Here is a 14823-nt window from a genome sequence, read left to right on the forward strand (position 1 = left end):
GCGCACGGGAGCCCCGTGACGCGTCAGCGGCCGGACGGCTGAGCTGCTTCCTCACTCCGATCCCTGCCTCGGTGCCTCTCCGACCAGCAGGACGCCGCCTCTGGGCGCTTGGGGCGACTTCCCCGGGTCTCCCTGGCGGGGACTGGGTCGCAGACACCCGTGGCCTCTCCGCGCTGCGCGCGCCCCCTGCCCTGCCGCGGCCGGACACACTTGCGCCCCGGCCCGCGCGCCGTCCTCCCGTCACCCCACCCTTAGCCATCGCCGCCACCTTACTCTACCACCCTCCCCCGCCGCTCCGCGCACTCCGCGTCTGGGCCTCCAGCTCCTCGCTCTCCCTGGAGCCGCTCACTTGCCAGCCCTGCGCCCCCGGGAAGAAGCCACATTTCCCGGAGCGCACTCCTCAGCCCTCCCTCCCCCAGCCCTCGCCTCCCCTCCCCCTGCTGCCTTTCTTGGGGGAGGGGAGCTGTCGCCTGGGATTGAAGGCCATTGATTTGTATGTATTTGTCCCAAGCGCCGGAGGCTGCCCCAGCCGCCCGCGCCCGCGCCGCCGCTGCCAGTGGAGCTGCCTTCCCGCTTCCCTAGGGTGGTTCGGCTCCACCAAACATGTCGGCTCCTGTCGGGCCCCGGGGCCGCCCGGCTCCTACCCCGGCGGCCTCGCAGCCACCTCCGCAGCCCGAGATGCCCGACCTCAGCCACCTCACGGAGGAGGAGAGGAAGATCATCCTGGCTGTCATGGATCGGCAGAAGAAAGAAGAGGAGAAGGAGCAGTCCGTGCTCAAGTAAGGACCGGGCTCCATCTTCCCGCCTTCCTCCCTGCCCTCCGCCCCCTCGGCCGCTGCCTGCGCGCCCCGGCTCTCCGCTCCCTCCCGCCCGTGGCGCCCCGGCCACGAGGGCCGGTTTCTGGTTGTCAGCGTGGGGGTGTGTGTCGCGGAGACAGGGAGCCGAGGCCGGCTGGGGTGGTGAGCCTTGGGCGGTGTGATCCCCGGCACCATCCGGCTTTCCCCGCGGGCCAGCTTGGCTGCCGGGCCCCGCGGAGCTGGGGCTGCACTCAGACTGCTCGCGTCCCCTTCCCTTTCCCGCCGCCTCCGCGCCGAGGCAGTGACTGGGGCAAGCGATCCAATATGGCCGTGCACAGGTGCTCCCCGGCCGGACCCGGGCGAAGGCGCGCTGGCCGGGGCTGCGGGCGTCGCCGGGGGTTTTGCGTCCCGCGCCCTCGCGGGGCGGCTCAGCGTCCAGCGGCGGGAAGAGCATCGCGGCCATCCCCGCCACGAGTGGGAGGACGGCAGCGCGGGCCAGGGGCCTAGGCTCGGGCGAGTCTCGGGTGGGTGGGTGTGCGGCCGCCGCCATCTTCCAGCCCCTCCCCCTCGGCGGTGCTGACACCCTGCGCTCGGCTGCGCTTCCCGTTTGCAACTAGTAAATCTGTTTAATCCCGGAGACTCCGGGGCTACGCTTGAGCAGTGGGGCTGCACCCGGCCCGGGGAAGTCCCGGCCGAGGGCGGGAGGCGCGAGGGTGGCGGCCGGGCTCGGAGTGGAGGAGCGTAACTTCAGCACCAGGGAGCTGTCCACGGGGACCCGGCGGGAGGGGCCTCTCCTCGGGCGGCTGTGAAAGGCTTCATGCTTGTCTGACTTCTTGGTGACCGGGGAAAGACGCTGGACAGAGATGTGACCCTTTATGTGGTCCATCTCACTTTTTTTACTTTTGGCTTGAAAGGAATTATCCACGATCTTTTGATCGACTTGTCTGTGCCCCAGATGGGACCTTTCTTTTGCATGTCATCAAATACACTTTCCCGATGCTCTCTATAGAAACAGAATTGAAAGTGTAGCGTTCTTCTCTCGAGGAAATAACACTCTGAGCTCTGCTCACCTAATTATTAAAACAGGTTGTTTAGTATTCTTCCATGCACTGATAAAGGCCATTCTTTAACATAGTAACAAAATTATACTAAATAGCTGTATATTTTAGAAAAAGTTCCAACTTCCCTCAAGGTACGGAAGGATTAAGAGCATAAATGTATTCCTGATATAGTAACTGAAATTTAGTATTGTGTCTTCAAAACTAATTTCTAGGTTTTCGTACTTTATCTGGGAATATATTAGGCATAGGATATAAAAAATTAAACAATTTAAGCAGTTTATTTCAGTTAATGGAAGGATAAAGATTATTTTAAAAAACTGAGCACATTCCTAACTTTGCTGAACTTTGTTATGAATACCAGGCTTTTTATGATTTACAACTTTTATACTTAGATATATGCATTTATACTTTTTACCACAATTTGTAAAATCAGTGTTGCCAAAATGATGCTCAAATAAAATTTCGTTTCATTTCTTTGACCCACATATTTAAGTGTAAAATGTGTTTTTAGTTATAGTATGTCAAATCACAGTGTTTATTAGCTTGTCCATTATACATATTCACATATTGTCTAACATATGGAAATTTAAGGGAACTGTTGAGTATTTAATTAAACACTACTCCAAATGAACAGTATATTTTATTGGAAAATGTTGTGAAAGGGCTTCTCAGGTAGCTACATGTGCATATGTTATATCTGTATGTAAATTTGCATACTTTGCCTGTATATGTTAGTGCATTCGTATTTGCATAATTTAGGTAGACACAAACATTCTGTAAACATATTCACATAATACATGAAGTTACATCAATGAAAGATATATATTCAGACTTATTTAAAAATATTTAACACTATCTTAGTTTTGGCAGGGGGTCTTACCTCAAAATAGCCTTTATGGATTGAGAATTATATATGTGCTTTATCAAGTTACTTTGAAGTTAAAATACAGTATATTTGAAAATTTAGTTCTAAGTGTTCTTTAAAATGTTTTCGTAACAATAAAGAATAGACATGGAAAAGGAGGAGAGGAATAGACTTTATAAAAGAATTATAATTATGAGGGTCAAATCATTTTGAAGAATTTGGCAGTTTATTAAATAGTATTTTATCAGTATTATTAAATAAAAGTATGATATGTAAGAGAAAATAATGCTAATATTCTTCAATGATTGCTATTTCCCATCAAGTTTTAGGGCCCGTTTATCAGGTCGTGATAAACCCTCCTTTGTTTCTCTGTAGTGATATTCACTTGACTGCACATTAACATCTTTTCTGAGAGGTCATGGGTACAGAAAAGCTCAAATTCTAGTTTATGCTTGGTACCTTTAAACAACTATGTTAAAAAGTAAGTTCGATGCATAAAGAAATTGAAACTTGGATAAAAATATTTTTGCTTGGTCTTTGAGTTTGAATATTCATATTAAGCATTATGCATAGAGAGACATGCATACCCAAGGCCTTTCTGAGATGACATATTGGAATACAAGAAGAAAAATATTAAAACTTCTTTTATATTTGAAAAAGAAATTAAGCTTCATTAATATTTAATATATATATTAGCAATACTATGATACATATAATATAGTTAGAGGTTCATGTCTGAGTTATTTTTAATAAGTAAGGTGAGCAATCAAAGCAGATTGAGACCACTTCAGTGAACTCTCTCCTTATTATCCTGAATAATTAAAAACAACTTATATGTAATTATCAGCAATTTCCTCCAAGCCCAGCTGAGCATACATACTCAGGAAGTTCTCTGTCTTCATCAAATAATACCATTTACATGGGAGCAAGATACTGAAGTTTTGAAAGTGTTTTTACATCTCAATAAATCCTTGCTCAAAAATTACTTTTAAAAATCTTTACATTAATTTCTGCAGTGCTTTTGGTTTGGATAATTTAATCTGTTCATAAAATCTGTAATGTCCTTTTACTGATTAATTGTTGTCAGCTTGGTCTTTCAAGATTCAACTCCCTAAGGGAAAGAATCATAATTTGCCCTTTTTTGGTGTCTGTGTTTTGCAGCATCCATAACACTTGCACATAACAGGTACCTGATAAGTCATGTGAAGTTGAATTGTGGTCATGCAAATGAGTTTACCAGTTCTGTGGGAAAATGAAGAGTCAGTTTATGGAAAGAAAAACATAATTTATTAAAAATTATACTTTTTTGTCATTTTTGTTTTGTTTTAGTGCAGTACTATGAAAAAAAGTATGAAGAAACTAAACCCACTAAAATCAATAAAAAAGCATTCACTTAAAGTAAATACATACTAAGTTTTTACCATGTACATATTATAGGCTTTTAGACTATGCAGCCCAGGCTAGCCTTGAATTTATGATCCTCTTGTCTCTGCTGGAATTATAGCTGTGTGCCTCCAAGCCTAGCTACTTACGTGTTTCTTGATGTATATATTATTTTTTTATTCTCAGTTTGGATTTTCTATTAATGTTAAGGGGAGAGTTTGTTCCCCAAATAAAGGAAGATAAGAATTGAAAATGTACATGATTGATTAAGGTAACAGTTAGTTTATATTTAACATTTAGAGGAGCGGTTCTAAATTTTTAAAATAATTCAGTTTTATGAATAGCTTCCAAAGTCAATTCTTTATTTAATAGGTAACCCATACAAATGTTACAAAATGTCTTATCTACCTATTTCCCCTACAGGAAGCAGTTCTTGTTACTGGTATGTTGCATACTCTTCCAGAGATAGTCTGTGCATGAGAGTAGCTGTATATATCATATCAAATATTGTATGTGTCTGGATACATGTGTATATGTGTGCTTGCATGCAAACATAAAAGCACAAGTACATCTTGAGGTTTGCTTTTTAGGAGATAAAATGCACATCTGTGAGTATTAGCTGCCTCATTTATTTTAATGGCTGTGTAATATCCCATTTGATGAATGTTCTGTAATTTTTTTTAACAATTACCCTATTTGTGGGGAGTTAAGTTGTTTCTAGGTATTTGCAATTAGAAGCAATACTTTGATAAATATCTTTGTACATAGCATTTTCCACATGTGTGAACATGTCCCTGAAACAAAACTATTGATTCAAAGGGTTAGTGTATTTTACATTTTAGTAAATATTGCTAAGTTTACCTTCATCCAGGAAATATGCAAAAGTGACATACTGAGGAGACTTTCCCACTTCCTTGGCAACTCAGTGTGTTGTAATCCGTGTCAATATTTTAGTGAAAAACATGCCACTGTAGATTAAATTTGTAGTTTTCTTGTCAGTGAGATCAAGAGCCTTTTACATTTATTTATGATCATTTATATTTCCTTTTCAGTTATAATTTTCAGTGATTGTTGAAGCTCTTTATATGTTCTTTATGTAGGGCCTTGCTTAAGCCTTTTTTACTGGTCAGGATTCTAAAAATGTATTTAAATTTATAGCATTCTTATTTCATGGCTTTTGGGTTTGAGATCAGTTTAGAGTGTTTTTCCTTTTTCTCATGTTAAAAACTCTTCTATTTTCCTCTTACATGGCATGTCAGCTAAATGATGCAAAGGAATCATGAGGACTTTTTGACTAGAGAAGCCTATTGTAATAACATGTGAGTAACCATTGTCATGGCCAAAAAAATGAAGCCCTATGGTTTTTAAGGATTCAAAATGCATTCCATAAAATTGATGGGCATTTTATAAGAAAGTATCTGATAAATTTTTAATATATAGTCATTATTTTAAAGTGCAGTTAAATAATATCTTCCAGTTGACAGTACATTTTGATAAAGGACTCATTATACTGTATGATGAATAAAGAAGTAGTGGAGGAAGATGAATTTTTACTTGAAACTTTATTAATTAACAACTGTAACATCTTGCTTATTATCATACTGTGAGTTTTCTTGTGTACAGTATCTGAGTAATAACACTTATCTTGAAGGATTGTTGTGATCATTATAAAGTATTCTGAAATATGTAGGTGTGCAATAAATAATCATTCTCACTAACTGATTATAGACAGCAGTTTTTAAACTATAATTTTTAAATAGCATTTCTGGGTGAAATGTTCCCATTTTCTAAAATTGGAAAGATTTTTTTCCTTTTGTCTACTAGGAAGCTAAAATGTGCTTGGAGGGTTTTTAAGTAACTTCATTGTTTGTCTAGAAGACTAGGGTTGAGAAGCAGGAGGGTGGTGATTTGGAAGAAGTTTCCTTACCAATACTCATTTTTAGGGAGTCTGATAACTAAGGAACGGCAGTGAAAATAATGCTGGCACCCAGTTATTTGTTATTGGCAAGGTATCGATTGCCAGGTAAATGTGAAGGGATGAAGTTGTGGAAACTACATTGTGGTTGTTCTTAGGAATGCCTAGGATGAAGTTTTTACTTTGTGTTTGACTACATATGTATTTATTTTTCTCCTGTATTCATATTATACAGGAGAACTCAGAAGGCTTTTTCAGGTTCAGCTAATTCTGAAGCATGGTGATTAAAGCTTAGAATGCCAGTCTTTGAGTTGTCCCTCAAATGGGCTTACTCTTTGCCTGACTGCCTCTTCCTCATCCTTCTGACTGCAGCTCACATTTGCTTTAGAGAGCCCTTTCCTCATCATCCTTTCTTAACTAGGTTCTCTGCCTTATCCTTTATTATAACATAGTTTTTCTTTTCTAATTGTACTTAGCAAAATTTACAATGATTTTTTTATTCACTAGTTTAAGATCTGTCTACTTTGTTAGATTATAAAGGCCCAGAGAGCAGACACCATGTCTGACCTGTTCATCATTGAAGCTTCAAGAACTTCCATTTTAATAGAATGCCTGACACACAGTAGTACTAAAAAGTTAGTTGGGTGAATGAATGAAACAGTGGCAATGAAACATTATGTTCATGTAGGTAAAACTTACATTAAGGTAAAGTCTAATAATCTAAAAAAAAAGGGATTTCTTATGTAGTAGGGCACTTATTTCTGAAATCAATTAATAATTTTTAAACATTAGCAGAGCTGAGTGGAGACAGATTCTCATTATGTAGCCCAGGCTGATATTGAACCGTGATCCTCCTTCAGTCTTTTGTCCATGACTGCATTTCATAGACCACTTTTGATAGAAATAGTTCATGTCTTTTATGGGCAGAGTTGAAGCCCAACTATCATCACATGTACATATACAAATGTAAAGAGTCATGAAAAAATATTGTAAAGGTGTTTTAAATAGATTATAACTATCATAAAAAGATCAGACTAACAGTATAAGTAGTGTGTTCTGTCTGTGTGAAGTTGTTTGAGGATGTCAGTTTATCCTATTAAAATTTCTAGATGTTTTTCTCTTAGATTTTTTGTGTAGGTGACTTTTAGTTACCTAATGAAATGCAGATATCTCTGGGTGTCAAAATACTTTGAACCACTACCAGTTAATCTTTACAGAGTTCATTGCAAGACAGAGGGTAAGCCATAATTAAAATACTGCATGGTAAGTGCTAGGAGATGATACTGTGTATAGTGTATCATGAGTATATGCAGAGGAGAGGAATTTCTGGGGTAGATGACATCTATTCTGTCTCAAAGGATGAGTAGGTGTTAGCTGGGCAGATGGGGATATTCCAAGCAAAAATCCTACAACTTCCTTTCCCGCAGGCTGTCATTTATAAAAGATGCATGGTATGGTGGGCGTGGTTAAGGAACTCACCGGATGTGTTTCTGAAGAGCACAAGTTTTACATGGAGGTGAGTCAGTAGAGGAGACTGGAAAGATGCCAAGGATCAGAGCTTAAAAGATTTTGTATGCTGTTCTTTGGATTTGGATTTAATCCTGAAGGCAGCCAGGAAGTCATGGAGGGCTTTTAAGCAGTGGTACAATATAATTAGACTTTTGTTGGGAAAAACTCCACTCTTAGAGTATTGATGAGAAGGTGTGAAACCGGAGACAAGAGCAGTAGCTAACAAACTCTTGCAGTAGTCTAGGTGATAAATGATAAGATATAAAGTAAGGCAATAGAGATGGGAGCAGAGCATCAAGATAGATTCTTGAAAAATTTAGAAGCTCAGATTGCCAGGATTTGACAACTGTGTGAAGGGTCAAGTAAGCTCTTAGGAAGCCTGACTTGCTTAACTGACTGCCATATATGAAGTAAGTTTGTCTCTGTCTGCTAATCTCACTGATGGTTAGCCCTCTAAACTCCTCTGGTCTCAGGACCAGTGTTCTCTGTGAAGTGGTTTCTTTTATTGTTTTAAAGAGTTTATAAAATGAATATGAGTACTAGATGTGATTATAACTTGGAATTTAGTGGGCAGAGGTGGAAAATAATAGAGCAATAGTAAAAGTGGCCAAAAGGGAGAAAGAAGAAAAGATGGGACGAAGAAAAAGTCAGGGCTCTTGAATCCACTCACAATTGGAGAGAACCCTACCTTATAAAACTTTTCTGCTAGTTGTATTCATGGTATGCAATCTTTCAAAAACTATTGATCTTTTATTGGATATTCCTCATTCCCATTGATTATAGTCTTAGTGAATTTCTCACCATCTGACTTTGTTTCATCCTTTGGATATATATATATTTTTAAGAGCATGTTTTATTTATTTATTTATGTAGTGGTACTGGGGTTTGAACTCAGGGCCTCACACTTGCAAGGCAAGTGCTGTACCACTTGAGCCACTCCACCAGCCCATTCTTTGGATATTTTAAACTATCACAAATCATTGTGTTATATGTTAGGCTTAACTAGAACATATTTTCTTCCATATATATGTATATGTATGTATATATATATATTCTTATATCGCCTCTAAGGGAATTTTGAAATATAGAGAGGAGATTAGCCAAGGAAATGACATGTTGAAGTTAGGAAAGATTGTGTTTCTTTTTTTATTAGCTTACTGAATTGCTGCAGGATTACAGAAAGTGTGTTATGAAAGTTCTAGAAATAGAACTTTTTTTTTGAAAGAGGAAAGTTAAAAGGATAATATTCAGTATATTATGCATTTATTCTGTATGTTATATATACATGTCAAAATCTCTAAACCATATTTTCTAGACAACAGTGCTAGCTAACTGCTTTTCAAAGGGATTTTGAATTAACAAACATTTAATTTTTTTATGTAACACACACAATTTCGTAGGTTTTGCTAAGAAAGGAGCTGAATACATGCTCTTTTAGGCCAAGGAAGAAGATGGAATTCTTCAGGACTTTTAAGATTTTTCTTCCAGTCAAACTTACATTCAGCTGGAAGGAAAAAATAGCTTGGCAGTTTCATGCATCCTGTAACTAGCTTCTGTGCTTCTAAAACTGGGAAAAAAAGAATATACTAAGCAATACAGTTAGGTAGCAAAATAATGACAGTGGTACTGGTGCTTTGGTGGTGTTTGTTGACAGATGGTGATGATGCTCACATCCATCTTGTTTTGTTGGCATGAGTTATCTATTACCATTTTTCTAATAGTTTGCTTTGCAAGTACATAAATGAAAAATCTGTTTTATCACACTTAATTCCTGTTAACCAAAAGCTGTCTTTATCCTGAAAGGATTAATTAATGCTTTTATTAGGACAAATGAATTTTGTGCTGGAGATGGCTAGGTGTTTGCTAAAAATTTGTGTTTCTCTTTCATAGAGTTGTTGCCATGTGGCAGCTCCCTAGCCCTGACTATCTTTTTCCAACTCTCATGTATCTAGGTGAATGCATGTGATTAAATTTCTGGGGGTGACTACACTTCTCTGTACATGAATAAGAAATAATTACTGTGTTAACTTGTTGCAATTTTGAAGGTTGTATCTACTGCTGTGGTTCATCTCACCTTAACAAATACAAATTCTCTTAATACTTTTTATGTATTAAACCTAGAAAAAGCTCTATCATAACATAGCACATGCACCTTCAGCAAATTCCTAGTGGAATGTTATGGACAAAATGTCTGTGTTCCCCTGAAATTCATTTCTTGAAACTTATTTCCCCAATGTAATGGTAATAGGAGGTGGGCCATTGTGGGGGTGGATTAGGTCACGAGGGCAGAGCTTCACAATGGGATTAGTGCCCCCTATTTAAAAAAATAATAAAAAACAGCACCAGAAAGTTCTTTTGCCCTTCTAAAAGAAGATGGCTAATATAAATTAGAAACCCAGCCCCCCTACCCTCTCCCCCCAACACAATGAATGTGTCACTGCCTTGAGTTTGAACTTCCCAGACTCTGGAACTTTAAAAAAAAATTATCTGTTTGTTATAAGCTACCATTTATCATGGTTTATTATAGCAACCCAAACAGACAAAGACAGGCTACATACAGCCCAGTTGTCACCAGGCATATGGAATAGACCTCTCCTTACAAATTCTGTACTGAAGAATTCTGTTATTGCTGGATGTGGTGGTACTTGTCTATAATCTTGGAAGATCACGAGTTTGAGGCTACCGGACACCTATCTCAAAAATCAATAAATAAAATTCTATGACCAAATTAAGACTAATTTAGCTTAGACCAGACAATCAGTGAAGAGAGATCAGCCTGTGGTAATAAATTTTAGTACTGTGGAATTACTTCTGGAGCTAACCATTGCACAGATACAAAATGTAAAGCTTTTTCATTTCATGGTGGAGACATTTTGCTTTGGGATCAGATATAACACAATTTAAGATGAAACAGAAAAATGTACAATTCTAAGGATGCCTTTTAGGATAAATTAAAGCTCAATGCAAAGAAGTATAGCAGATTTAATGCTAATGGTCAATTGTCATCTCCAAACTAAAGTTTAGAAAGGTTTACAGATGCTGTATTTCAGAATTAGGAGGGACATGCAGTTGAATGTTGTTGAACTTAATTTCTTGTTACATTTTTTTCCCATTCACCCTCCAGTGATGCTGTACTCCCGCCACCCCCACACTTTACTGTGTGCTATGGGAGGCCGACTCTTTGGATTAGACCAGAGGGCTTCTGTATTCTCTGACTTCCAGTTGAATTTTGTTAGTGTGAAATACTGGCGTGTTGGAGGGATGGAGGAGAATGAAGGCAGATTATTTGTGCACAGTCTTCCTCCACACCAGGTGTTGCAGGTGGTTATATCTTTTTCTACGAAAATCCACAGGTGGCCTATTCACATAGCTTCCCTTTTCTGGTTATGGAAATGCTTTCCAATCTTGCTAGTCCTTTGTAAAACAATCCTTATGTCAAACTCTCCTTACTTCCCCAGTTTGAAGATGCCATCATTTCCTCCCAGGACTCTCAATCCATTGCTTCTCCAGGGTTTAGTATAGATTGTTGAAATTATGAATGAATAATGGACCATGACTTAGGTATTCAGGAATCTCTCCCCCCCCCCCACCTGTCAATGTAACCTCAGTAATCTTACTGGCTCCTCCAGACATCATGTTCTCTGACTCCTTGTGTGTATGTGGCCTCACCTTACCTGGTGAGCTGTTTTATGTGCAGCTCCATTGCTGTGACATGTTTTTGTTAGTTAAGGAAGCCTCCTTTTTCAACCTGGATAGAATTTTGTATATATTTTATGGTTTGGGTATATTCAATCGTAATTACTAATTTCTATGTTTTCCTTAGTGTAACTGGTTCCTTTGAAATCATGGGCCAAGTTTTAATCTTTTAAGTTAGCCATTTAGTTTATTTTTATGCGTAGGGCAGTGCCAGGCACATAGCTGTCTGTCAGTAACATTTGTTAAATAAAACTTAGTGATGTGGAATCATTCTAATTTCCTCCCACTCTGTCACTACTCAATCAATTTCTAAATCTTTTTTTTTTGGTGTTACTGGGGTTTGAACTTAGGGCTTTGCACTTGCCAGGCAGGTGCTCTACCACTTAAGCCATACCTCCAGCCCCAATTTCTAAATCTTATTAGCCACATATCTCAGATCTTCGAAGTCTGTCGTCTCACCATCATCGTCACTGCCTTGGATTATGCCTCTAGCATGTTTTTCTTAATTACTTTATTCACTTCTGAACAGGTTTCTCTACTTTTCACGTTCATGACTCAACCTCCATGACTCTTTAACTCTCTAAGATACAGAGGTATTTTAAATCCTTAGTATTCTTCAGTCCACCTCTATTGTCTTTAGAATAAAGTCCAGACTTCTAGGCATGTCCTACAAGGCTCTTTGTGATGTCTTACCACTGTTTATCTCCTGGCAACCTTTCATAGATACTGCCTATTTTGGTTGTATCAAACTGTTTGAAGTTAGTTCTATAATTTTTTATCTCTTTTTCTCAGTACTGGAGTTTGAACTCAAGGCCTTGCATTTGCTTATCACTTGAGCCACACCTTCAGTTCTTTTTTATTTCAGCTCTTTTTCAGGCAAGGTCCTGTGATTTTGCCTGTGACTGGCCTCAGACTTCCATCCTCTTCCCTAACCTTCTACCTTCCACAGGTGTGTGTCACGGTGCCTAGTTTATTGATTGAGATGTGGTCTCACTTTTTGCCTGGGCTGTCCTCAAATAGTGATCCTCCCATTCTCAGTCTCCTGAGTAGTTGGAATTATAGGTGGGAGCCACCATGTCTGGCCCTTTAATTTTTCTTTTAAATTTTGTTTCTCTACTTTGGCACATTATATATCTTGGCCTACAAGCCTTACCCATTTTTCTTGGTAGCCAACTCATACAAGGTCTTAGCTGAAATTTGTCTGAGGTTTCCAACCTGTTGAAAATTGGGTTAGCTGAATCTCCTCTGTTCCTTTAACTCTTAGTCCACACCTTTGTCATAGCTTTTATCATACTTAATATCAACATGTCTCAAATTCACAGTTTAGCTGCTAAGACCTTAAGAAGTGATTATTTTGGGGCTTTAGTGGTCATATATGCAAAAAAGTTCCATTGTTCTCTTGGTCATGAGAGCTGTTGGTTATGGTACATGGCATTAATAAAACCATAAGCAAGCAGAGGTCAGTGAATGAATCAGCAAGAACAAAATATATTTAATGAATATTATTTCCATTAAAACTTTTTATTTAATTAACATTTATTCTAGGAGAGATTAAGCCTTTTTTCCCCCCACTGGTGGTAAACACTTTCTCCTCCTGCTGTTGGAATGTTTTTCTATTTGAAACATTAGTTGTTAGCACTTAAAAACTCAGAGTAACAACAATATTCCTTGGGCAATAGTGATGGTAGTGTTGTTGGGATAGAAAGCTAAATGAATCCAATTTTAGGAATTGGATCACTTTGCAAGTATGCTTCAAAAGAGAAAGAGAACTATAAAATGGGAAGAATTTGAGTATAGACATATAAACGGTCACCTGATGCAGAGGGTATGCACCTTTGAGGACTTGAATCTTTAATACCAGGTTCAATATTTAGAATACAGCTGATGAACTTGGATTTCTGGGTGATGAAGGATATAAAGAACATTTACATATCAGCAGTGACCACTCTTCAAGTTCGTTCAAAAGAACACAGTAACATGGTTATAGTGTTAAGCCAAAGAAACGAACGGTTAGTGTGTGTAATAAGCTGTTTCATTTGAGTAATCCATGGGCAAGGCTATATTAAGTCAAAGAGACTGCATTGTACCTGCACCTCATATTTTCTTTCTCCTCCTTGGATTCCTAGCAAATTTATGATAGTAAAATTCCAGTCTATTTTTTGTTGATATAATGAGGCTTAGAGTCCCTAAAGACTGTCTTGTAGTGCCACATGTTGTCTCAGCTTAGGACAAGAAGGAACATGTGGAACTGGGAAGAAGAAATGTTGGAATTCAGTATTCAGTTTTTATCTTGAGCCATCCCACATAGGGTTTTGTTTGAATTTGAATGTATCCCTAGAATTGTAATAGGAATTGAACTAACATTTGTTGTTACAATTGATTTGCACCTAGATCTTTCTAACGTAGAAACCCATTCTCTTTCCCTTACAGTGCCATTTGTTCTTACAGAAAACAGCAAGAGCACAGTGCTCAAGTGAGCTCTGGGTCAGACAGCTTGAATTTGAATCCCACTGTCACTTGGTAGCAGTGCACTTCAGTGTTCATTTGAAAATGGGCATCCTGATATTACCTGCTTCAGAAACTATTTTGACGCTTAGGTTTACATTTCTAAAGCCCTTAGAAGAATGCCTAGCACATCGTAAGCGCATCTGAATGTTTGTTAAACAAGTGAATTAGGTAGGGGGAGGAAAACATTGGCAACTTTAGAGAATAATGGTTTTAATAAATACTTTTAATACCTATTGAAAAGATACTGTCACATCCATTAGTAAAGACCTACATCTTCCAAGGTTACACCCAGGATTCCTTGCATCAGTTTTCTACCACTCCTGCAGCAAACTTAGTGACTCAGAAGAGCATGCATTTATTACCTTACAGTTCTGTCAGTCAGAAACCTGACATGGTCTTCCTGGGCTGAAATCAAGGTGCAGGCAGGGCTGCATTTCTTACTTTGCTCCATTGGGTTGTTGAAAGAGTTCAGTTTTCTTTTTTCTTTTTTTAAACTTAAAGACTCAAATTCCTATTACCTTATTAGCAGTGAGCTAAGGCCTGTTCTTAGCTCCTAGAGGTCTCTCTTTAATAGGTCCTTAGATTTCTGAAGGAGCAATGGGGCATTGGATTCTCAAGATGCCATCCCATTGTCCCTTGTTCTGTCTTTGCATTTCTCTTTACTCATAGTTGGGAGAGATTGTTTTTTCTCTTTTACTGACTCATGTGATTAGACTGGACCCACTCAGATCAGATATTCCAATAATCTTCTCATTTAACTCACATCTGTAAGTTTTCTTTTGTAATGAAAGGAAATATATTTGTGTATGCCTGGAGTTAGGATAGGGGTATTACTCTCCTTCAGCATTTCTCTATTGAGCACCAGTAGAAATAAGTTTGGATATATAGTTTTTATAAAGTAGACACCATTTCACTCTTAGTTTAAAAAATGTAGTTTGTGTTCAGAAAAAAATTCTAGAATGAAATCTCTGAAATAACTTCTCACAGTGCACTTTTTCTTGGATTTATAATACTATATCATCCTCAAATTATTGTCAGTCTGCTCTTCAGTTTTTTATTCATTTAACAGTTTCTTACCAAATTAAAATT

General features: G+C 38.9%; 1 protein-coding gene across 31 annotated transcripts in view; it reads left to right on the forward strand.

The window, feature by feature from the left end:
• The first annotated feature begins 507 nt into the window (after positions 1-507).
• Rims2 (regulating synaptic membrane exocytosis 2) overlaps positions 508-14823 on the forward strand; it is a 573766-nt gene continuing 559450 nt past the window's right edge. For 14 of the 31 annotated variants that reach the window (XM_074068988.1, XM_074068974.1, XM_074068978.1 and 11 more), the window contains exon 1: positions 508-779. In XM_074068988.1, coding sequence (XP_073925089.1) covers positions 604-779 — 176 coding nt within the window. In that variant the 5' untranslated portion in view covers positions 508-603. The remainder of the gene's footprint in view (positions 780-14823) is intronic. The other 17 variants (XM_074069005.1, XM_074069007.1, XM_074069000.1 and 14 more) reach the window with 6 other exon arrangements.

The sequence above is a fragment of the Castor canadensis genome, chromosome 3 (genome assembly GCF_047511655.1).
Source record: "Castor canadensis chromosome 3, mCasCan1.hap1v2, whole genome shotgun sequence".
NCBI lineage: Eukaryota > Metazoa > Chordata > Mammalia > Rodentia > Castoridae > Castor > Castor canadensis.